Source organism: Electrophorus electricus, chromosome 17 (genome assembly GCF_013358815.1).
Source record: "Electrophorus electricus isolate fEleEle1 chromosome 17, fEleEle1.pri, whole genome shotgun sequence".
In the NCBI taxonomy this organism is placed as follows: Eukaryota; Metazoa; Chordata; class Actinopteri; order Gymnotiformes; family Gymnotidae; genus Electrophorus; species Electrophorus electricus.
In genome coordinates, this window is record NC_049551.1 from 13,947,406 (window position 1) to 13,971,815 (window position 24,410).

Here is a 24,410-nt window from a genome sequence, read left to right on the forward strand (position 1 = left end):
CATTTCTTCTTTCACAGGGATCACAATCATAAACAAAACAGGGAATGCTCACATTCACAAGCACAAGCACAAGCAAACTAGGGATGTGACAAGATAAGGTAAGGTAAGCACAGCAAAGATTACAAACTCACAAATCACTGCCAATACAAGAATGAGCTTTTGGCAAGCCACTGTCTTCTTCCTCCAGGGTCCTTATATAAGCCACAGCAATCACTCCAGGAAGGGCGAGGCAACGAGGTGCACAGACAGTCCCAAATCCCAAACTGGACCAGGAGCACACTGCAGTCCAGGAGTGTAATATGTACTACAGATACACCTCTGATTTACAAAGTTAATGACCTGTTGTTGGCTTCTGGGTTATGTTTCTTTGCTTATATTGCTTAGTCTGAATGCAGCATTTGACACTATAGATCACAACATTTTACTAGATAGACTCAGAAATGTTGCAGGGATTAGGAGAATAGCCCTTTCCTGGTTTAAATCTCATCTAGCCGATCGCTACCAGTTTGTTTACATACATTATTCAGCATACAACATGGTTAGCTATAGTGGCCCACAAGGATCTGTCCTTGGGCCTCTGCTTTTTTCTATATATATGCTACCTCTAGGTTAAATTATACATAAACATTTTGCTAGTTTACACTGCTCCGCTGATGATATTCAGCTGTATGTCTCAGCCAAACCATAGGACATATATCAGTTTAGTATTACTGAGGAATGCATAAAGAACGTCAGACAATGTATATTAAGAAACTTTCTCTCACAACCTGTCCATGCAGTAACGCCCCCTAGCGGGCCCACCAGTGGGCCCAAGCTGGCATACTCAAATGAATCACATGATCGCATCAAATATTCTTAAAGTAGAGTAGATTTATCAACATAAACATTTCTTAGGCCTAATACAAATACCTGTTTACTGATTTTCAGCCATCTACATGCATCCGTTCAACAGAAATCCCACACTGAATACATCGTGTTTTTCTGGTAAATCTCCACAACAATCATGCCTGGCCTTTTAAAACATGCTTCTGGTATAAGATAACTTCAGATTTTGTCATAGAAAATTCAAATACAATCAAAGCAACTGTGTGACATGCTTAAATGGTATACAGAGTGTTAGTAAAGTTCTTTAATTACGTGCTCACTTCTTTGCTCGAAAATGTGTTCGGTTCCTTTGTAAGATAACAAAAAATACGCAAGCCTTTAGTTACCTCAAAATGCACGTTACTCACATAAAACTGATCCTGAATAGAGCATTAGAGCCCCCTTTTCTATTTTCTATTGATTTCTATTGGCCATTGCAGCACCATTGTCTTGGAGTGAGAGCAATTCTCACTAATGTGTGAAAGAGGAAAGGAATGGGGGTGACAATCATTTACTTCCCAAGTGTTTCCAGGGCATGCAGCATGATTGGCAGGTGTTTCATCAAATAGAGGACATTTAGGCAAAAATGTAGACCCCTCCCTTGCCTTATTTAGTTCTCCCTTTAATGTTTAAAGGTCTGCATACCATCATTCACTGCTTCCGTGTTGTAAGCAAATAATTACTTAATGAAACTCAATGGTCTTCCAAGTACACCTCCAGTTTTAAGATCATTTTTGATTGATTTGTACTTGTTCACTTTAACTCTAGTTATCTGAAATTATACACCTAGCAATCTGATTATTCATGATTCAAATTGATAAGCTAATTTTAAAAAGTAGTTAGAGAAACAAAGTAAATAGATTGCTTTATGCAATCTATGGGAGTAATAGGTAATCTACTTATCGATCAAGATCAACACAGGAAACGTTTTATTCAACAAATCCATAATAAAAGTATGCCTACAGACTAATATGAGGATCATGAGAGAAAGCCATTGTGAACAGTGAAGTAGGTAACTAATTAAGAGTTATGAGGCTGTGTGGGAAATGTGAGGGAAAATTGTTAACTCATCTAATTTGATTAATTATTACTAAAGTTAATAATGATACCAACTGGTAACATATGAGGGAAATGTCACCCTGTTGAACAGTCTGGAGATGTATTTCTTTGGATCATCCAGACAGTGTGGACAGTGCGAGGGAGCAACTTCCAAGTGGTTGCTATAGAAAAAGAGGGGGATCTAGCAAGTAAAAGACCTTTTTCAAACTTGGCTTACATGCATACATATCATACATATAAGATAGTGTGTACACTGTCTCATAACTGGACTTGTTTATATATGTGAATAAGCAAAGTTTGACAAAGTATAAAATATCTAGCTCCTGATATCTGGTGATATTTGCTTTAGATACCTTAATTCATGTACATAATTATGATACAATAGAATAAAAAAGATTATGACACAATTACAGAAACCTGTCCATTCATCCAACTCGTCTTTTCAGTTTTTTAAACCATTTGTTCTTTTCAGGTTCACTTTGCCAATTTTTACTTGAGTTTAAAAAATTTCTCAGGAAGATAACTTATGTGATGCAGTATCAGTCATTTGAGGAGAATGAAGTTTGGAATTTAATATAATCTATTGAAAATTATCAGTTAAATAGTTTTTAAACCATGGATAAAATATAGCATATATTAGGGGATTGACAGAAGAATTAATGAATATAAGCCAAGTAAGAACAGTCCACACCATTGACAAAGATGCAGTGTTTTCAGATGAAACTCAAGGTAATAGTGCTGTTGAGAGAGCTACAATATCAGGTACCCCAGCCCAAAGCTCGCAACACCGGGGCATGCAAAAACAGGAAACACCAAAACTAAAAAACAAAACAGGACTAGGATGAGACACTAACAGGAACAGAACAGGCAAGACGCGGAGCAGGGATAGGATCTAGGTCAGACACAGGAGCAGAAACAGGAACAGGCACTGAAACAGAAGCAGACACAGAAACCGCGGGAACAGGAGAAGACCAAACAGGACAAGAACCAGGAGCAAAAGCAGGAATAGACACAGGAACCAAAGGAACAGGAATGACAGGAAAATAAGTAACAGAACTGGAGCAGAAACAGCAGCGGGAATGGGCGTGGAAGCGGGATCAGAACCAGAACTCGCAGCAGAAAAAAGTTCTGGGAGGGAGGACAAGGATTACCAAAATGCAAAACAGACTAGGCCAGAGACAAAGGAACAGGAACACATGGACAGGCACAGGGATAGAAAACAAGGGAGACACAGCAACTGGAATGGACACAGAAATGGGCGCAGGGACAGACAACACAACAGGAACAAAAACAAAACCAGTACGGGAATACATGATTAACAAACAAAAACACATGAAGGCAAACAGGAGGCAGGCTAAAACAAAAGACGCTAAGAAACACGAAGGCTAGGAAACAAAGGCACAGAGTACAAACTTAACAAACACAATGATTCAAATATAAATATAAATATAAATGCATGCATTTTTAAATACAATCAACTAAACGAGGGGTGGAGAAAACAAAACTATGGAACTGAATTAAAAAAACACAAGACAGGGAAAATATGGAACACTGAAACTGGGAAGGCCTGATCATGACACCATTAGAACTCTAGAGGCCAGAACCAGGAATACCACTGACAATCACAAAGTATACTATTATTTTTGATATAAGATAGTATATCTAGAAACTGACTCTAGAAAGACTGAAATTCATTTCTGCACCTGGATCCTTTCACTAATAATACAAATTCATCACTATAAAAAAAAAAAAATCCTTTAACAGCAGTTATCTTCAGTGAAGAAGCCTCCAAATTCAATCATGATTTTCATATGCATAGTCAAAATATTAAAGGAAATAAGAAAATATATAAAGTAATAAATAGTTATTTTAAGAGTTTAAGTGGTTTCTGTAATTTTGTTACGTGAAGGGGTTGTATATTATGTTTGTTATTTGTAAAACAAACCTATAAAGATGATATAGAGAAATTTAAAATACTGTGGGTTTCAAACACGTATCCTGGGTTTATCTGTTTGTGTGTGAGTAGCCAATCATGGGTCCAGTGTGAGACACATGGGGCGAGAAACAAAAGAGAACAAAAGAAAGGAGAGGAAGGAGAAGGAGAGAGAAGAAAGATCATCATGAAAAAGTTGTTTAATCACGGAAAAGTATTTTAAGAGTTTCTTAGCTCAAAACATTTTGTTATAGGGTGCTTAACCGTATTAGTTCATTTGTTAAGGCATTCATAGTGTCTGAAGGAAGGTAGAATTTAGCAGTGCTTACTTTTACTCATCAGACAAGCATTTACTCAATACTCTAAAATGTCCATATTGGCAAGTTAGGTGGTTAGGTTAGCTTGTAGGCTATGGTCCATTTGGTCTGATAGCTTAAGGCTAGTGTGAGAAGAATACCATATACAACTGAAGCTAATGCAGCTGGACTCCCAACAAATTAGTTTTGTGGAATGACTAGGAGTCGATATTGCCAGCACAAAGTGACTAAAATTGACTGGAAACTGAGCCATCTTGCATGCCATGCTGCTGAGATTGGTAAACCTATGGTTAGACAAAGAACATAGGATGGTAATGCCACCTACAGATAGCTGAATTATTATTTATATTTGAGTGAAAAGGCCAGTGTTTTTATCTTTTGGCCACAACAAACCCTAGCCACACTCAGGCTTGCACTGGGCTTTTCTTTCATTTCAAGTGGAAAATACCCTGTTGTAGTGATGGTAGACTACAAATTATACCTCTCATGAAAGTTTGATCTGGTCATAGAGGGCTTTCTCTCACCCAAGGACAGGAACCAGGGTCTGCCTGTTATACCTTTTATTCATGTTCTTTCCCAACAAATCTCGCTTGCTTAAAGTTTCCTTTGTTGGTCTTTGTTTGGTTGATAAGTAGGTTGCCCAATTGGTCATTCTTACAGGTTACATGAATAGTTTTCTTTTTTCTCTCTTGTTAGCCTAGTTAGCTACTTTGGTCCACCAAATAATCATTTGGGGTAATTATGGTTTGGTTATATTGTAATGTTTGTTATCTACAGTGATTCTAGTGGTCATTAGTATAATCTTTTTATTCATTATTTAGAATGATTTTTATGTATGTTTTCCTATCTGTATTTACTCAATAAACATACCTTAGTTATGTCTGTGAGTCAAGAGTGATATTCAAATTTTTGGTAGATGAGAAATAATCACGTAATTGAACTGGAAACTTTCATGAGGTGAGACAGAATTATTAAACATTAATAAATTTTAGCACTGTGTAACACTGCGTATACAAAAGGTTTTTTTTTTTTCAAGATAATGGGGTTTGATGTTTATTTTAAAAAGTAATTTCCTAAGATAAAGACCGTAATATTGAACTGATAAGTCAGATTGAAATTGTTGATAATCATCTGATTATTTTTATTACATTACAGTCACATTTTTGTAGTCTACTCATTATTCAGTTGGGGGAAAAGGGATACATAATTATATAAAGGTATATTAAAATTACTACTAGTAGTACAATTCTAGGGATAGCAAAGCCATAAATTGTAGAGGATTTTGACTAGATTCTTTAAAAACCAGGAAACCAATAAAATAATTGTAAAATAAGTTTTCATTTGTGATGTATCCATAATCCCAATGCCTATCCATGATATTGGCGCTCAAGCCAAAACTGACCATCATAGATGGCTAAAACAACTCTGTATGGTAATGGATCAATAGACATTTGCATATGTGTTTCTAATAAAATGGCTTGGTCTCAGTCCATCTTATGCCATGCACAATTAGTTAGACCTTATTTCCTGATTCTCTCTGGTCAGGTTCTGACCACGGAATATATTGGGGGTGATGAACTACTCTAAACATAATAGAAAGAAAATAATCACCAGAGGAAATGTGACACTAGAGAAGAGGCATCTGTGACACTTTATTAAACACTATCTGAGGACTGCTGTGTACTTGGATGGTGAATGACTAAAGAATGCAATTAAATCATTTCAGAATGACAAGCTATTTGCTGAAAACCTATTTCTTAACTAGGCTACCCACGCTTACTGTTTTTTTTTTACTATTTACTATTCACAAATTTAAGCATAAAGAATTAGATTAAAAAGCCTTTAGGCTATACATATATATATATATATATATATATATATATATATATATATATATATATATATATATATATATATATATATATATATAGGTGTATCTATACATTTACCATACATTTGATGGCTATGTATATGGTTTTCAGCTATACAACTGTATCTAATAAGGGATATGAGTGTGACATACATAGGCTTTTTCAATATATTTTCAAATGTTTAATCTATGTATGAGGAAAAATACACATGTATGTCTGTTATTTAAACATGAATGTTTCACTAATAAAGGTATATTTTATTTTATGTATGTATTAGAATAAAAAGCCTAAAAAGCTACTCATACACATCTGCTTTCAAATGTTTTACTCATTTACAAAAAATAACAATAATTAATACATATAAGAAAAATTAAGAAAGCCTACATTTTGAAGAATTATAGATGAACAATTTTAAAAAGCACATGAATATATATATATATATATATATATATATATATATATATATAAAATCACATCCTTTTCTGAGGAATAATATTTGAAGTCAGAAATGCTCTTGAAATAAATTAAATCTTGAAGAGGAGGACTTCAGTGTTCTACAAGTCATAATGTACTTAGCTGATGCTCTAAACCATGGATAAAATATAGCATATATTACAGGATTTAGAGAAGAATTGATGTATATAAGCCAGGCAAGAACAGTCCACACCAGTGACAAAGATGTCATGTTTTGAACTGATGGAGAACATAGATAGAAAGGTATCCAGAGAGCAAGATAAACACAAACAACAATGCCAAGTGTTTTTGCTGCTTTAGAATTAGAAGACTTAGAAACTTTGGCTCTGTGTCTGTTTGAGGTAGCATTCAACACAGATCTCACAGCTTTAGCTTGACGTCTTGCCAAAGTAAAAATGATTGAATACAAGATGACTATAACTGAACATGGACATAGAAATGAAATCACTAGATCAATGATTACCCAGGAGGATTTTATAATTAAAATGCACTCTCCATGGCATCTACTCAAGATCTGAGACTGAAGGAGATGGTCATTAAAGTACAAATAGATGAGGATATACAAGAGAGAACAAGACCATCCTAGAATTATTAATAAAGAGGTTTTACAAACAGTGATTTTAGTGGAATATATCAGAGGGTCACTGATAGCAATGTACCGATCAACTGCAATGAAAACCATAGTACACAGAGATGCTAACACTGATATAAAATCGATTACTAGAACAATTGTACATGCCATTTTACCAAGGTACCAACAGCTATCTCTTAGTTGCATCATATTCACAGGCATAACAACAATTCCCACGAGAAGATCAGCCACAGCCAGAGAGAGGATGAGTAGGTTAGTTGGAGTATGGAGCTGCTTGAACTGAGAGATAGATAAGATGACAAGCAAGTTCAAAAATACAGTGCTTACAGAGATACAAGACAGAAAAATAAACAAAAATATATTTCCAGGGCCTGTTCGGATCTCCTTTCTGCATGACGAGTTGTTGTCAGGAAAGCAATATTGAACTGTCATGTTTTGTTGATACACTGTGATATTCATCTTAAGTTTACAGATATGTGAATTGGAGCTGATAAAAATATGCTGTTCAGTAGTGCTGGACTGATGAATTTGTCTTTGCAGATTGTGTATTTATATTGTATGAATATAAATGAAATAAATTATGAATCTTCCTACTAATATGTGAATGGCCAGTTTGTACCCAGCATCATTCACTTAATATTCAACAATGTCATTACAGTGGTGACCAGTAGGGGTGTTAACAGTCAATGTCATAGTTAATACATGTTTTAAATCAATCACATTTTGTAAACAAGGTATTTGTATATATATTTCTATTAAATACTAAATAAGTACCTATACAATATTCCTACTGGAAACACATGGGTGCATGCACACAACAGTAAAGTGCTGCTAGTAATCCCAAAATGCAGTGTCACAGTATCCAGAGCCACATACCGATCGGATGAGCTCATCAATGCTAGAATTTTCAGTTTCTGTCTGTCTCTCCAGCTTGTATAGTAACTCATGCAGTCACTAAAAATTTCAAGATGTAATTGACCAATCACAATCTTTTCCATTTTCTGTGTCATCTGCATACTTAAGTGCCCAGGTGAAGCCAGTAAAACTGTGATCACAGTACATCTATGCATAACATTGTACATATACAAGAAGTATAATATGCTATGCTAGTATAATATGCTATGCCATTAAAGTTTCACCTAGGGGTCCACTTACTCACTTTAACCCAGGTTATCAGGGCAGTTATAACTCAGTGGTTAAGGTACTTGACTTGTAATTGGAAGGGTGCTAGTTCAAATCCCACCTGCTGCTACTGTTGGTCTCCTGAGCAAGGTTCTCAACCCTCCATTGCTCAAGTCATACTCACTCATAAGTATATGTTGTATTGGATAAAAGCATCAGCTAAATGCTGCAAATGTGAACCAGGTAGGTACTCCCCTTTGTCAGTATCTTTTTTAATTATGCTCCTAACGCTTTTAGTATGCTCAACAGTGAGGTCTGGCACCCCACACTCACCCACTTAAAGTTAATAAGCCATGCCTCTTTATGCCACTAATAACCACTAACAAACACAACCTGGAAAATTCATGATAGCCTTCCCATTAACCTTGCCTGTAGGCCCCTGTAACCCATTAAGAATACAACTGCACAGCCTGTTTTCAATCTTCTGAAGTTCTCGCATGTCACCCCCTTGCTGCTTTTCCTTCACTGGCTTCCTGTAGTGCCTCACATCAGATTTAAAACACTGATACTCATCTACCAAGCCATAGCTGGACCAGTTCCTAAAAACACTAATCAAAGTCCATTAAAAAACATGAATCAAAGTCTATTATGTACCACATTGCCTTAGGGTCTCTAGTAATGCTTGACTTGAACAAGCATCTCCCTAGACATAGAGAAGACATGCATCAAGACTCTTTGTCCTGGTACAGAGGTGGTGGAACGTCCCCTGACTATCCATACAGCTGAGTCATTGGTTGACTTTAAATGAAAACTGAAGACTCATTTATTGCGATGGATTCGACCCAGCCCACTAGTCTTACCATACCCAGGCCTAAATCGCATCACATATGCACCACACTCCCCAAAAAGCAGAGTTTCTCCCCTATCCATACCCAAGACAGAGGCTATGGAAAATTTCCTAAACAAGGATTTGGCATTATATTCACCCATCCACTTCCTCTGTGGCTGCTAGTTTCTCTATTTTTGTGTGTCTAGAAAATAAATATGGGAGTTTGAAGCCTTGATTGAATTCTGTGTTCTAAGTTCTATAACTTAAAAAAGCACTATATTTGTAACGAGTGGAGGCTAAGCAGGACGCGGGGACGAGGCACATTAAACAAACACATAAGTTTATTCACACGGAAACAAATACTATGTAGCAATGAAGCTAATGTAACATCAAACACAGACAACAGACAACAGAACCATAAGGGTTCATATACATATGTAAATGACAGGCAATTACAAACCGGTGTGACACATGGGGGGCATAGCCACACGGACGAACACACACACACACACACACACACAAAAACACGGGGAGGCACTTGGGAGGGGGGGCCATACCGTGACAATATTGCCTTCATTCATTGAGCTGTCATGGTCAGCCATTCATCCAGCAGGAGGGACATGCCTACTGCTGCACAGAACCACACCAAGCATCTGCCCTCGCCCCATCACCTATTTATTAATCATACTCACCTGTTCCTTGTTTTCCCTGACTTATTTAATCCCACAGGTTCCTGAAGTCAGAGCTGCACATTAGTGGACTCTGGAGCAGTGTACTGCTCACCAGCCCCTTGCTTGACAGATACTTTTGATGACCTTTTGTTTTCTTTGTCGCTGATATGGAGAATAAAGACTCCTTCCTCTTACCCTCGCCTCTCACTCCTTCTGTTTTGCCATCATAATATGAGCAATTGAGAAATGCAAGGATTTTCACAAAATTGGATGTGTGCAGTGCAGTTTAACCTCATAAGGATAAAGTAGGAGGCTAATGAAAAATGGCATTCATAACTACATCTGGTCTTTATGAATATAACATAATATCTTATGGCTCAATAAATTATCCATCCATCTTCCAAGCTTTCATGAATTAGGTTTTTAGAGACATGCTGAATAAATGGGTTATTGATTAAATTTACGATATTCTCATGTAAATAAATTCCCTCACAGAACATATAAAGCACATCAGGCTTGTGCTGGAGAAACTTGCTAGGACAAAGTGACTAAAGTTGGCTGTTAGGAGTACTGAAACTGTGGTTTTACAGAGAACATAAAATGGTACCTACAGATAACTGAATTATTATTTATATTTGATTTCCTTTTGGTTTGCTCTTTGAGTGAAGAGGCCAGTGGTTTTCCTCATTTTTGGACACAAAGCACCCTAGCCACCCTTAGGCTTGTATCGGGGGTTTTCTTTCATTTCAAGTGGAAAGTAGCCTGTTAAAGAAGTAGTGAAATAGAGGTGGCCCAATTTAGCACTTTGTAAAGTGTGTTGAGTGTATACAATGGGTATTTTATTTCAATATATTGGGGTTTAATGTTTATTTTGGAATTTAATTTCCTAAAGTAAAGATGCTAATTTTGATCTAATAAGTTGCTGGGTTAAAATTGTTGATAATCATTTGTTTATTTTTATTACATTACAGTAATATTTTTTGTATTGTATTTATTATTCATTTGGGTAAATAAGGATATCAAATTATATAAAGGTATATTAAAATTACTACTAGTAGTGATATTCTAGTGAGAGTGAATCCATAAATTGTGGGATGCCAGACCTTACTTCTGAACCTCCTGGATGTGATGTGATGAAGGCAGGTGCCCACCTGATGACCACTGAGAAGAGCTCATAATGATGTGGTTGCTGAGCTGAAGAGAGTCAGTAGGCCATTATGAGAAGCTCTAATGGAGCACTAATGGCATATTACATTATTCATGTTATGCTGATGTATATGCAAATATTATATATAAATTATTTATGTATATAAATTCCCCACTCCCCGTTCGGCTGATCTATATCAATTGTAACTAGGCTATCCAGTTTTACTATTTATATTGTACTTACCTTACAAATTTACACAAAAACAATTAGAATAAAAAGCTCTGAATACTATGAAAAATATACATTCACTCAGGAATGCTTAATATATGTATGTATGAAGAACAATACTCATATACGTCTATTGTTCACACATGAAGTTTTTCATTATCAATGTGTTTTATGTATGTGTTAGAAAAAGGCCTAAATAGCTCATCATACTATCAATTATTTTACTCACTGACAAAAAAAACAAAAAACAATAATATTAAATATAATAGAAAACAAGGAAGCATACATTTTGAAGAATGATAGGTGCACAATTACAGAAACTTTAAAATATAAATATTATTTATATATATATATATATATATATATATAGAGAGAGAGAGAGAGAGAGAGAGAGAGAGAGAGAGAGAGAGAGAGAGAGAGAGAGAGTGTGTAATGGTTGAAGGTACTTCTTTTACGTTTCTCAGAAATAATATATGAAATCAGAAATGTTCTTGAAACAAATTAAACCTTGAAGAAGAGGATTCCAGTGTTCTACATGTTACAATATACTTAGCTGATGTTCTAAACCATGGATAAAATATAGCATATATTAGGGGATTTATAGAGGAATTAATGTATGCTAGCCAGCCAAACACTGTCCACACCAGTGACAATGAGGACATGCTTTCAACTGACAATGAACTTAAATAAAATGGTATCCAGCAAGCAAGATAAACACAAACAACAATTCCCAGTGTTTTTGCTGCTTTGGTTTCAGAAGCGTTTGACACTTTGATTCCTTGTCTGTTAGAGGTACTGTTTAACACAGATCTCACAGCTTGAGTCTGACGTCTTGCCACATTAAAAATGAATGAATACAAGATCAATATAATAGAACAAGGAGTTATAAACATAACTATCAGGTCAACAATCATCCATGGATATTTTACATATAGTACACATTCTCCATGACATCTAATAATAATCTGAGATGGAAGCAGATGGTCATTAAAGTATAAAAAGACAAAGACATACAGTAGACAAAACAACCATCCAAAAATTATGAATACAGAGGTTTTACAAACTGTAATTTTGGTGGAATAAATCAGAGGGTCATTAACAGCAATGTACCGATCAACTGCAATCAATGTCATGCTACAGAGAGATGCTGCCAATGAGAAAAAGTTTATCACTAAAACAACAGCACATGCCATTTTGCCAAGATACCAACAGTTGTCTATCAGGTCCATTATTTTCACTGGCATAAGAATCAATCCCACAAGAAGATCAGCCACAGCCAGAGAGAGGACGAGCAGGTTAGTTGGAGTGTGGAGTTGCTTGAAGTGAGAGATGGAGATGATCACAAGCAGGTTAAAAAACAAAGTGCATACAGAGATAAATGAAAGGAGAGTGAATAAAAAAATATTCCCAGTGCCTGTTTGGACCTCCTTTCTGCATGATGAGTTGTTGTCAGGAAAGCAGTACTGAACTGTTGCAATTTGCTGATGCTCTGTGATGTTCATCTCAACTATATGCAGGTCTGCCAATTGCAGTTGATCACAATATTCAGTTGAGATAAACTGCTTAGTTTTCCTTTTACGGAATGTCTCTTTATAACAATGCATGAATCCTCCCACTGATGCAAGTTGCTAGTTTGTCCCCATCATTACTCACGTGATACTGAACACTACGTCATTTGTGTTAATATGTCAATATGCAGGTAGGTCATTGTGCTTTGAAAAGAAATGGGCATGTCACAAATACCTAGGGCTCCATTCTCATCTTCTTCAATATCCTTTGTGTAAACCACTATTAATGTTTATTTTAACTAATTTCTTCTTTTTTTCTCTTTAATTACTGTATATTTTAAATCCAAAAATGTCCACAGTAGGAATGTAGGCTTTCTACATACCTCCCATATAATAAGTGGGTGTTGAATTTCCTAATACATGGCCTTGCTGTCAGAGAGAGGTAGTTGTTTAGCAGGCTTCTTCAAAGCAGGGAGCACAGTTCATGAGCACAATTAATTACTCAAGCATTGTACTGCATTCACATATACAATGTGGCCATATGCATATGTAGTGCTTTTAACTTTAAGGACATTGATCAAGGTACTAATTTCATGACAATGACTTTTACTCACTTACTAGTACATACTACATTTAGCTGACACTTTTATCCAAAGCAACTTACAATTATGACTAAGTATAAGTCAAGCAATTGAGGGTTAAAGACCTTAACAGTGGCAGGGATTGAACTATCAACTTTCTTATTACTAGTCAAGTACCTTGGCTACCAAGCTACAGTACATCAGTGTGTGTCAGGGATTTTAGTGATGTTTCCAACTCTGTTGTTGATTATAAACCTTCATTATCATTTGCATTGTTTTCGGTTCATTCCCAGCATTCTGCATTCTGAAGATGACTTCTTATACATATGTGCACATTTACCAGACATTTTGGAAAAGCTGTCTAATATTTTAGCATATCTTTGCAATGATACTCATCATGATATGAGGTCAATCAAATTGTATAGAGTCTTGTATTCTGATACTCCAACTCAGACACAACATTGATGTTGGCGATAATGTTCCCATCAAGCATTATGCATACTGCGTTAAATTGTGCAGATAAAGAAATAGGTCAAGTCTTTTATAGAAGGTGGTCTAGCTGTCCCAAGTTCTAGTGCATGGAGTTCACCTTGTATTCTGGCACCAAAGCCTGGAGGTACCCAGAGATTTTGTATTAACTTTTGGTTAACGATGTGACCCATTCCGATGTTTTTCCATTGGCTCACAGCTGTATTGATCAAAGAATGTGGTGGCTGATGCTCTCTGAAGAGAAAAGTTAATTGAATACAACAGAAGGTTCCACAGAGTACTGCTTTAAAACAGTTAAAAGCAGTTGACAGGTAATGTTTGAATAGTCAAGCACAAATCTATAATAATAGCCAGACAGCTCCAGGAATTGCCTCATTTTGGACAGGCCACAATGACTGTTCTCTTGTCAATTTGGAGACTTACCTGTCTCACCGACAAGGAAGCCCAGATATCATAACTCCTCCCATATGATGAAGCACTTCTTCAAATGTGCAGTGAACCCGACTTGAAGGACTTCCAGACAACCCTCGGGTATTGCACATGTTAGTGACCATCATTAGTAAATATATTATCCAAATAGGCAGCAGCATATATGCAGCCTTTCCAACTGAAAATTCAAAAATTGCTTTTTCCCTAATAACAGAGTGTTCATGTCTATAATGCAGACAACAAGGGTTTAACATGGGCTTGAACGCAGGTCAGATAGGTAATGACACCAACAGCCTACTGGCTGAGCAACCACACTCTAATGATGGTGGGCCCATGCGCAAAACAGTTAGATCATAGAACTGATAAAACAAGACAAGGTAAATAAACAAAGGTGGGTAGTGAACCCATGCCGCTTTGTTGCAAGATAAACAAATACTCGCTAGACTACAGTAGCAACAAAACTACTGCCGCGTATATCACCCTTCAAAGGAATGGAGGACAACAAAACAAGAGGAAAAAACTAAACATCATGCCGAGCGTAGGAAAAGGGAGAACCAAGGATGCCACGGGAAGAATGGCAGCTCCGATGCACTGGGGAAAACCAAACTAAAACTTCCCAAACAAAACCAGACAACAGGGAGGAACTGTAATGGCTATGGGGAGCTTTAGGAGAGAGACAGAGCTGAGGGAGAAAACTGGAGAGGGGAGCGGACGTGTAAATCAGACACCCTCACAGAACAGAAGTAAGGTGTAGCACAAGGGCTCACAGACCTCAATATACAAAGTTACCAGCTAGGAGCTTGGCTCAGAACTTCAGGGAAAAACCCAGCACTGCGTGACCGGGTCACTGGGCTTATATAGGTCTAGCCCAGCTGTTGGGCATTAAGCCTGATTAGTGGTGTGCCTGACTCGAGGCCTCCCTCTGGTGGCCGGAGGGGGCCTGGGCCTGGCACTGACCCTTAAACAGGGCATTTTAAGACCTCCTGTCCTTCTAGTTCAGGCTTACCTTGGCATGACAATTACTAATTTTATCTCTCCAGGTATACTTGCATGTTAGCCTTAAATATGAATTGTAGGGGAGAGACTAACACTGATAAATTAAGGTGCGTAGCCATTCAGGAATCAGTGTGATTGTGTTTTCATTTCAGCCTCCCACCCCCATGTACAACCCATGATTCATAACCCTCTCCCACTAACCTCAACCATCTCCCCTTTCACTCTAACTTCTAGAGAGGAAAAGGAGTCAGGATGCTAGATCTTAAAACCTCCACTAATACTTCCCTCTCTTCGTCCTTTCATTCATTGACCTTCACAGACCATGGTCTTCCAGAAGAAGAAAATCTTCTTCACAAGCTCCTTGGTTGTTAGATGTCCTATGGAGCAATCAGGAAAAAATAAAATTCAGCTGAAATGCAGTGGAGAAAATCATAAAGTGACATAGAGCTCCTCTCCTGTCATATTCGTCTAGAAATTTTTTCTTCTAATGTGGCTAATAAGACATAATTTTACAAGCATAAACTACCAGCATCTGTATCTGTCTCATGCAAGCCCCATAACACTGTTACTGCTCTTCTTAATCCTCCCCCTCCTCTTTCACTACTGATGATCTTGCCATCTTCTTTGTTCAGAAATTTAGCAAATTCTGACAATCTTTTAAACATGCAACCTCTATACAGTATTTACAGTATTTCTCAATGCTTCTACCACCTTAACATGTTTTCCCGGTTTCCACAGAAGAACTCCACCATCTTTTCTTGTCCAGTAATCCTAGCACCTGCCCATTTGATTCTATCCATTCATTGCTTTAATCATGAATGATTCCTTGTCATTTGTTAAAGAACAGAGAGCCTTCCAAACAGCAAGGGTCAAAACCATCCTGAAAAGGTCCTTACTTGACACATTAGCCATGGGCATACATTGACTGGTATTACTTGTGGGGTTTTTTTTTCTTGAATGATCTGTTTACACGCATCTGTCTGTCTTTTTTTTGTTTTTTTATGCAGAATGAAATACATGATAAACAATCTTGGTTTAAGGCAGCGCTGCCATGGGCAAAGAACATGGAGGAAAAAAGGGGAAGCAAACACACGTCTCCAACTGAAGAGTTTAATGAAAGTAACATAGCAAAACCAAACATAAAACTGTACTAAAAGGGGGGAAAAAAAGTATGTAATTGCAATGACTGAAAAAGTCATACAAACACAAAACTGCTTAAATAAGGGACAACAATAACATAATGGGACACAGGTGGTGCAGCAAATGAGGCAGCCACATGCACCACCTGGGTTAGGTGTGGCATAAAACCAAAACAGAGACATATGCAACAAAAGACCAAACCAACAAAAAGCTACATGCAATGCTCTGCCACCTAACAGAGGTTACAGTCGGCAGGGAGGGGAATGAAGTAGATCCATATCTGCTTCACTGAGAGTGTCCACTGGTGACCCACAAGGCTCATTGCTTGGTCCTCTCCTGTTCTCCCTCTATCCCCACTCTCTTATTGAGGTCATAACCTTACGTGGCTTCTCATACCACTGCTATGCTGATGATGACTTATTTTCTCTTTTCCCCCCTCCTAAACTCTCCATCTTCTGACACCCTCAGTAGGTTTATGCTTGTATCTTCCAAGGAAGCCACTCAGGTGCTTGTTTAGTCCCTTGTCATCTCAACATTATACAATTGCAACTTTCTCCTGGCAGGCCTTCCCCTCTGTGCCATTAAACTCCTGCAGTTCCAAGTGCAGCATTACAGCTTGTTTTCCAAAGTTGTCCCATGTTTTCCTTGATGCTCACCTACAAAACCATAGCTGGACCAGTTCCCACATAACTAATCAAAGCCCATTATGCACTACACTGCCATCAAGTTCTTAGTATTGCTTGACATGAACAACCATCCATCAAAACACAAAGAAGACATGCATCAAGAATATTTCTGTCCCGGTACACACAGTGGAATGAACTTCACCTGATTATCCATACAGCTCAATCAGTGATTGATTCAAAAGATTGAAGGCTCATATATTCATTGATTTACCAAGCCTTTAAATGTGCAATTTAAAAAACTGCTACTGTCAATAACTACATCTGGTCACCATGAATCTAATGTAATGTCTTTGGTTTAATGAATTCCCATTCATCTTCAAAGCTTTCATGAATTGTTATTATTGACATGTTCAACAAATGGGTTATCATGTACATTTATAACATTCTCATGTGCTACAATTTATTTTCTGAACATGTAAAGCATATCAGGCTCATGCTCAGATACCTCTTGGAAAAACTTATCAAATATGAATTTCACAAACTCAGTATAGCCTTTCTTGGTTACATACACATTGTGCAGGGTGTACAGATGGAAGACACAAAAATCATCACAGTCACACATTGACCCCAGCTCACAATGCTGAAGAGAGTTCCCCAGTGTTGTTAACTTCTACAGGATGATTTCACAAAATGATGCAAAGTATTGTCATCCACTAGCAGGAATTGTTTTATGTGAGATGCTCCAAGGAAGAGGCACAGCTTCAGAATATGCCAGAGAATTCCATAGCATCACTGGCAGTGGCTGGAGTGATACAACACTGAGAACTGTATTTTGTCTTGGACTCTCTTTGGAGCTCCAAATAGAACTCGCTTGCCAGGGAGTATCAGTCACATTACCAGAACTCATTCAGCTCTCCATTATTGTGGATAATCTCCAATGCATTCATAGACCTTCACAGCACCAATATACTCTGTTTCCCTCACTTCTTTACAACATAATTCTGTAAGAGTTATGAATGGTAGGATAAAGGGACATTTGAATCCAAATGTAGAAGTTTTTATTTCTTTCACCACTCAGATAAACTATGTAGGATTGAGGCTGAGACCAAGAAAGATTCAGTGTTCGTGATAGGAAAGTCAAAGGCAGAGAGTGGTCTATCCAATCCAGAGTCAGAACCAGTAGGTAAAATCCAGACAGTACTGAGGGACTAGGAGTGAGGCATAGTCTGAGGGAGAAACAGAGATAGATAACAAGGACGAACAACAGGAGAGAAACACGCTCTGTATCCATCATAGGGAAGCAATACTTTGCAAAGTCAGGAATGAGGGAACCTATTTATGAGGATAGAGTGATTAATTAGAAGGAAATGGGTGTAGAACATCAGTACTCAGGAGATCTGGTTAGTCAGGGAGTCTCCTGATCCTATTCAGCTGGGTCACTTGCCTCTGACTCCACAGGAATGAACTAGAGGTCTTTCTAGTGGATTATATATTTACTGCGATGCAGATGGGCACTTCCATGATCCATGCCCTAGCTGTCCCCTTAGAGTGAGTGAAAAGAGGTCTACATCAATTACCCAGGACAGAATATCTTCATTGTTACATATCATATTTCCTGTGTTTAAATATCCTGTGTTTCCTGGTAAATGTATTTATCTCTCGGCTTTGATTGATTCTGGAACAGCAAGATTTTTTTTTTTTAATTCTGAAAAAGTTGCTCAACTAAGGATCACTGGACTTACCCTAGACCCGCTCCCTTATGTGATAATTCCTTTAATTGCCAACCTATTGGTGAGGGTATTATCAGACAACAAACTATTCCAGTCACTCTTAAGGTTGGCCTGTTCCATACTGAGTTAATTCAATTCATGCTTCTAACCATGTCTCGTGACTTCAGAATACTAGGCTTTCCCTGGCTGTCTGCCCATGACCCTAGCTTTTCCAAGTTCATCGCTGAACACATGTCCTAGAGTAATCATAGTGTAATCCAGCACTGTCCTTGTTCTTGCTAGTACTCTCCTCTACATAAGAAAGCCCTCGTTCCTATAATTTGTGGATCATCTGACTGCCCTACAGGAACTTGTCTAATTCTGTTCAGTAATGTTAAAGCCACTGAACTTCTGCCTCATCGACCTTGGGACTGTGCAGTGGAACTCCTTCCTGGGGCTCCTCTGCCATGGGAAGCCAAGCCCTACCTGCTTTCCTAGCCAGAGGAAATTGCTATGGAGGCCTGTTTCTGAGGCATTCCAACATGGATTTATACTCTCCTCCACATCTCCAGTAGTTCTGGGATTGTCCTTTGTGGGGAGGCATTAAGGAGAAGGATTAAGAAGGATTAAGATCCATCAATGACTATCAGGCCCTCAACAAAGTGACTATGAAATACTACTACCCTTTTCCCCTCAATTTCCTGAGCCATGAACATCTGCTAGGAGCCACAATCTTTTCAAAAGTAGACCTGCTTATTGCTTACAATCTCATATGCATATGTGAATGTGACAAGTGGAAGACAGCTTTCATAAGATCTAAGAGTATCATGTCTTATGGTCTCTCCAATAGCCGCTCTGATATCCGGGCATTTATGGATGAAATTTTTTGAGACATGGTAGGCAAATTCCTGATTGTTGATATTGATGACCTACATATATATATATTTTTTTTTTCAGTCAGAAACTGAACATGTGGAACACATCACAACTGTCCTGACATGTCTTAGATAACATCACTTCACCAAGAGAAATGTGAATTCCACCATGAGTCTGTCACTTTTTTAGGCCGCACCATCAAGCCAGACAACATCTCAATTATGACATAGGAAACCAGGAGATTCTTGCCATTAAACTAACTCTAGAACAGTGGAGACACTGCTTAGAGGGAGCAGAGCATCCCTTCATGGTTTATACTTACCACAAAAACCTGGTATACCTCAGATCAGCTGGGCAAGCCAGGTGAGAGTTTTGTTTCATTTTTCCAATCTCTTAGACAGTGGGTTCAAAGAATCAAAGGCTGACACTTTATCTCGCATCTACGACAAGGGAAACACTGACCAGAATCCTGATTTCATACTACCTAGCAGTTGCTTCCTAGCACCTATCATTTTGCCTGTTTTCTAGAACTCTTATCCTGCCTGAACCCTGGACTCCACATGGACTCTGCTTCTTTTCAACCTTGGACAGGCCTGACCTTGAGTACCTGATAACTCCCACATACCTGCCTTGCAACGTTCAGGATCCAGAAACCTCTCCCTTCAGTACCAGCCTGCTCCATAAACCTAATAACATTTCTTGTATTTGGATCCTTTCCTTCTTGTGCATGTGCCTTGTGCAGCAAGTTATTCAACATATTATAATTATTTAATATATTATAATTAATTAGTTAATGCTAGCCTACATTAATTAGAAAAAGGCATATTAACACAAAGCACCTTTTCACTTACAAAAATGGATAAAGTTTGATGCACTTTTTAACACACTTGTATTTTTCACTTACCTTTCATTTATGTGTAATTGTTGCTGTTTTTAAAAATCAACAAAACGAAACAGACAATCAAAGAAATTATAGGTTCATCCACGTCAGTGCAACCATTATGTAAGAAATATTCTTTGTGTGGAAACCAGTCACTTTTGATCATTGAACTGTGGGGGACGAAGGAAAAGCAGCAATGTCAGTTCCCCTAGTGGCCACAGCAAAGGCCTTGGGGTTAGGTCCAGTCATATGAGTTACTTCACAACATAAATCTGTATAAGCTTGAATGTCATGTATTCTGTCCCAGATCCTTAAAGTATACTTCAGCTTTCATGTTTCTTGTTCTAGGTTGTCTATGAAGGGCAGAGGTGATTCTTTTGTAGAAAACTTTAAAACTAGGCTCAGAACAAATATACAAACTTTCAGAGCACAGTAACATTATCTGCTATATGAAATATATATTTTAATCTGATGTGTTGTTCCTATATCTGTTAAGACCTCCATGAATCACGCTCTTCTCTGCACAGAGTCCGCGAGGCTCTGAACTCTCGCACTGCTGCCTACAATGCGGGGATCATCAACGGGAACATGGATGAGTCCGCAGCATACGGAGTGCGCAGGGTGGTGAGGGAGGCGAAGCGGCGCTACGGGAAGAAACTAGAGACACAGTTCCAGCAGAGTGGCTCTAGATCCCTGTCGCAGGGACTATGGATGATCACAGACTACAGGACCCCACCCTCTGGACTGATGAGTGCGGATGAGTCTCTGGCGAACGAGCTGAATGCATTCTTTGCTCGCTTCGAGGCTACATCTAGCAGCGCTAATGCTAGCAGCGCCAATGCTAACAGCGCCAATGCTAACGGCGCTAGTGCTAACAGCGCTAGTCCGAATGGCACTATCGGCGCAGCCAATGGCACATGCGCGGGGCCCACCATAGAACAGCGCCCTCTCATCATCACGGAGAGTGACGTGAGGAGAGTGTTTAAAAGGGTGAATACCAGGAAGGCGATGGGACCAGACGGTATCTGCGGGAGGGTCCTCAAAGCCTGTGCAGATCAGCTAGCCCCGTATTCACCGACATCTTCAATCTCTCCCTGACGCTCGGTATCCTCCCATCCAGCTTCAAGCGGTCCACCATCGTCCCCGTCCCGAAGAAACCTCGACCCTCCGACCTCAATGACTACCGCCCTGTCGCCCTCACATCAGTCGTGATGAAGTGCTTTGAAAAGCTAGTCAGAGACTTCATCACATCTTCACTGCCAGCCTCCATGGACCCACTGCAGTTTGCATAACGCCACAACCGCTCCACTGACGATGCGATTGCACATCTGCTCCACACTACACTGACTCACCTGGACGAAGGGAGGGGAAATTATGTTAAAATGCTATTTGTCGACTACAGTTCAGCATTTAACACTATCATTCCCTCCCTACTCACTACTAAGTTGGGAGATCTAGGACTGCATACATCCCTGTGTGACTGGATCTCCAACTTCCTAACAGACAGACCACAATCAGTACGGGTGGGCAACTGCGCCTCATCCACCCTCACCCTCAGCACTGGAGCTCCTCAGGGTTGTGTTCTAAGCCCCCTGCTCTACTCACTGTACACCTACGACTGCACAGCCACTTCCAGCTCTAACATCATTGTCAAGTTTGCTGACGACACCGTTGTCGTGGGTCTGATCTCGGACAACGACGAGAGGGCCTACCTGGAGGAGATTAAACACCTGGAAAACTGGTGCCAGGAAAATAATCTCCTCCTAAACGTCAGTAAGACAAAGGAGCTGATCGTGGATTGCAGCAAGAAGCAGGAGCGGCACTACCAACCTGTGAGGATCAGTGGAACCACGGTGGAGAGAGTAGATAGTTTCAGGTACCTTGGAGTTCACATCTCGCAGGACCTGTCCTGGTCCCGCCATACCAACTCCCTGGCAAAGAAGGCTTGTCAGCGTCTTTACCACCTCAGACGCCTAAGAGACTTCAGACTGCCCTCCAAAGTACTGCGGAACTTCTACACCTGCACTATCAAGAGCATCCTCATGGGGAACATCACAGTCTGGTTTGGGAATAGCACCAAGCAGGGCAGACAAGCACTCCAAAGGGTAGTGCGTTCAGCAGAGCGCATCACTCACACTGAACTTCCTGACCTGCAGACCATCTACTACAAGCGGTGCCAGACCAAGGCCAGGAAAATTGTGAAGGACCCCACCCATCCCAACAATAGACTCCTCTCTGTTGAGGTCAGGGAGGCGCTTTCACTCCCTGAAGACCAAGACAGAGAGGCTGAAGAGGAGCTTCTTCCCACAGGCCATTTGGGCCCTGAATCAGGGAAACTGATAAACTGTGGGGACCACCACCACCATGTAACATAACTGTATATCTGTACATCTGTATATATAGATTTATACTCAATTACCTTGTTACACAACAACTGTAGATATGTTATTATACAAAATGGATCTGTACATTCTGTAGATTGTGTACATATATACCCAACCATATTACACCTGCACTGTACATTCTGTAGATTGTGTACATATATACCCAACCATATACATTGTACATTGTGTATATAATCATAATATACATATATTGTACATACATTGTTAATATATTTTGTACATACATAGAATATATATATTTATCTTGCGTATATATATTTTTCTCTATGCACCCCTGTTTCTCTTCCTCAGTTTGGACAGAGCACTCTCCACCATTTCACTGCGAGTTATACTGTGTATGACTATGTATGTGACGAATAAACCGAACTTGAACTTGAACTTGAACACTGCCACACCCACCTCTTCCCACTGACATCTCTGATCTGGTTCATCAGAGTACTAATTACAAACCTGATAACTATTCTCCTCACTACTACCCACTATTAAACTCCCCTCCATTGCACTCTCTTTGCAAAGTTTTGCCATTTCCATGTTGCACACCAAGCCTTCCTTGTACGTGTTTTCTTCCTGGTTTCCGAATTCTGCCTGTGTTTCATACATCATGTCCTGCCTGACCCCTGGATTCCTTCCGGATTCCCCCCCGTTTTCAACCTCAGGCGGACCTGACTACAAGTACCTGCCTCTTACCTAACTGGGAAAATTCCAAGCCCTACTACCTCCCCCTATGATTCCTACCAGCCCCGTAACTTCAATAAAACCTCTAGTGTTTGGATACTCTGCCTTGTTTGTGTGTATGCCTTCATAATAATATCATATCTTTTAGATTATTTTATGTAATGTCTTTCATTGTTGTAAAGCAAAATGGATCAGTATCAGTTGTGGAAATGTGCTCTATAAATACATGTTATTAACTTAGGGTTGTACATCAAATAAATATTAAATATGCATCACAGGCTATTAGAGATGAGTGGAAGCTTCTATTCAGAAGGTAAATATCAGGTATCAAAACACTTGATACAGATTCTCTGACTCACTACTTTCAATTTTATGTACCCAAGGGCATAATGATTTAAGATAGGTCATATAAAAGGTTTAGAAACGGTTTGCAGTAAATGTGGTAAATATAATTTGTACATGCAACACATTTTTATAGAATTTTAAGCCCAAAAGCAGAAAATAGTTTAAGACAAGAAACAAGAACATCAACAAAAAACAGGAATTTGCACAATCACTAAATCACAATACTCAACATTCTTGCTGAGAACCAACATTAGAAAGACTCTGAAAGACCTTGGAACATTTTAGAACTATATTTAATTTTTTTCTACAGGCAATGCAGAATTACTATGTAAGAGGACTCTGTGTTTTATAACTATAATATGCAGTACATTATAATAAAAAAAAAAACATAAAATAAGGGGCAGGGAGAATTCAAGGGGCATGTGACAAGCACGAGGGACACACTACCCTACTTGTATATAATCATTAACTACTGTGTCAGGTGGAGTCAGCCCGTAAGACAGTATGTAGGACTATTTGTCATCTGACCATCCAAAAAAGAAAAGAAAAAAGGAAAAAAAAATGCATTTTCAGAGATCTTAAAGAGATGTTGACGTTAAAGTTATCTCAGCTTTGCAGTTTTACCAGGTGAACAGAGATTAAAA

General features: G+C 38.7%; 2 protein-coding genes across 2 annotated transcripts; both read right to left on the bottom strand.

Moving 5' to 3' along the window:
- Positions 1–6,546: 6,546 nt before the first annotated feature.
- On the bottom strand, positions 6,547–7,569 carry LOC118242882 (trace amine-associated receptor 6-like). The gene has a single exon (XM_035535898.1). It carries the CDS (start codon positions 7,567–7,569, stop codon positions 6,547–6,549), a length of 1,023 nt encoding a protein of 340 aa, XP_035391791.1.
- A 4,017-nt stretch (positions 7,570–11,586) lies between these two features.
- On the bottom strand, positions 11,587–12,609 carry LOC113568773 (trace amine-associated receptor 13c-like). Its single transcript, XM_026996936.2, has one exon. The coding sequence runs from the start codon at positions 12,607–12,609 to the stop codon at positions 11,587–11,589; it is 1,023 nt and encodes a 340-aa protein (XP_026852737.2).
- Between the last annotated feature and the right edge of the window lie 11,801 nt (positions 12,610–24,410).

What these genes read in the sequence shown, in the direction of transcription:
- LOC118242882 (XM_035535898.1), bottom strand. Translation starts at nt 7,569, where the DNA reads ATGAATATCACAGTGTATCAACAAAACATGACAGTTCAATATTGCTTT.
- LOC113568773 (XM_026996936.2), bottom strand. Translation starts at nt 12,609, where the DNA reads ATGAACATCACAGAGCATCAGCAAATTGCAACAGTTCAGTACTGCTTT.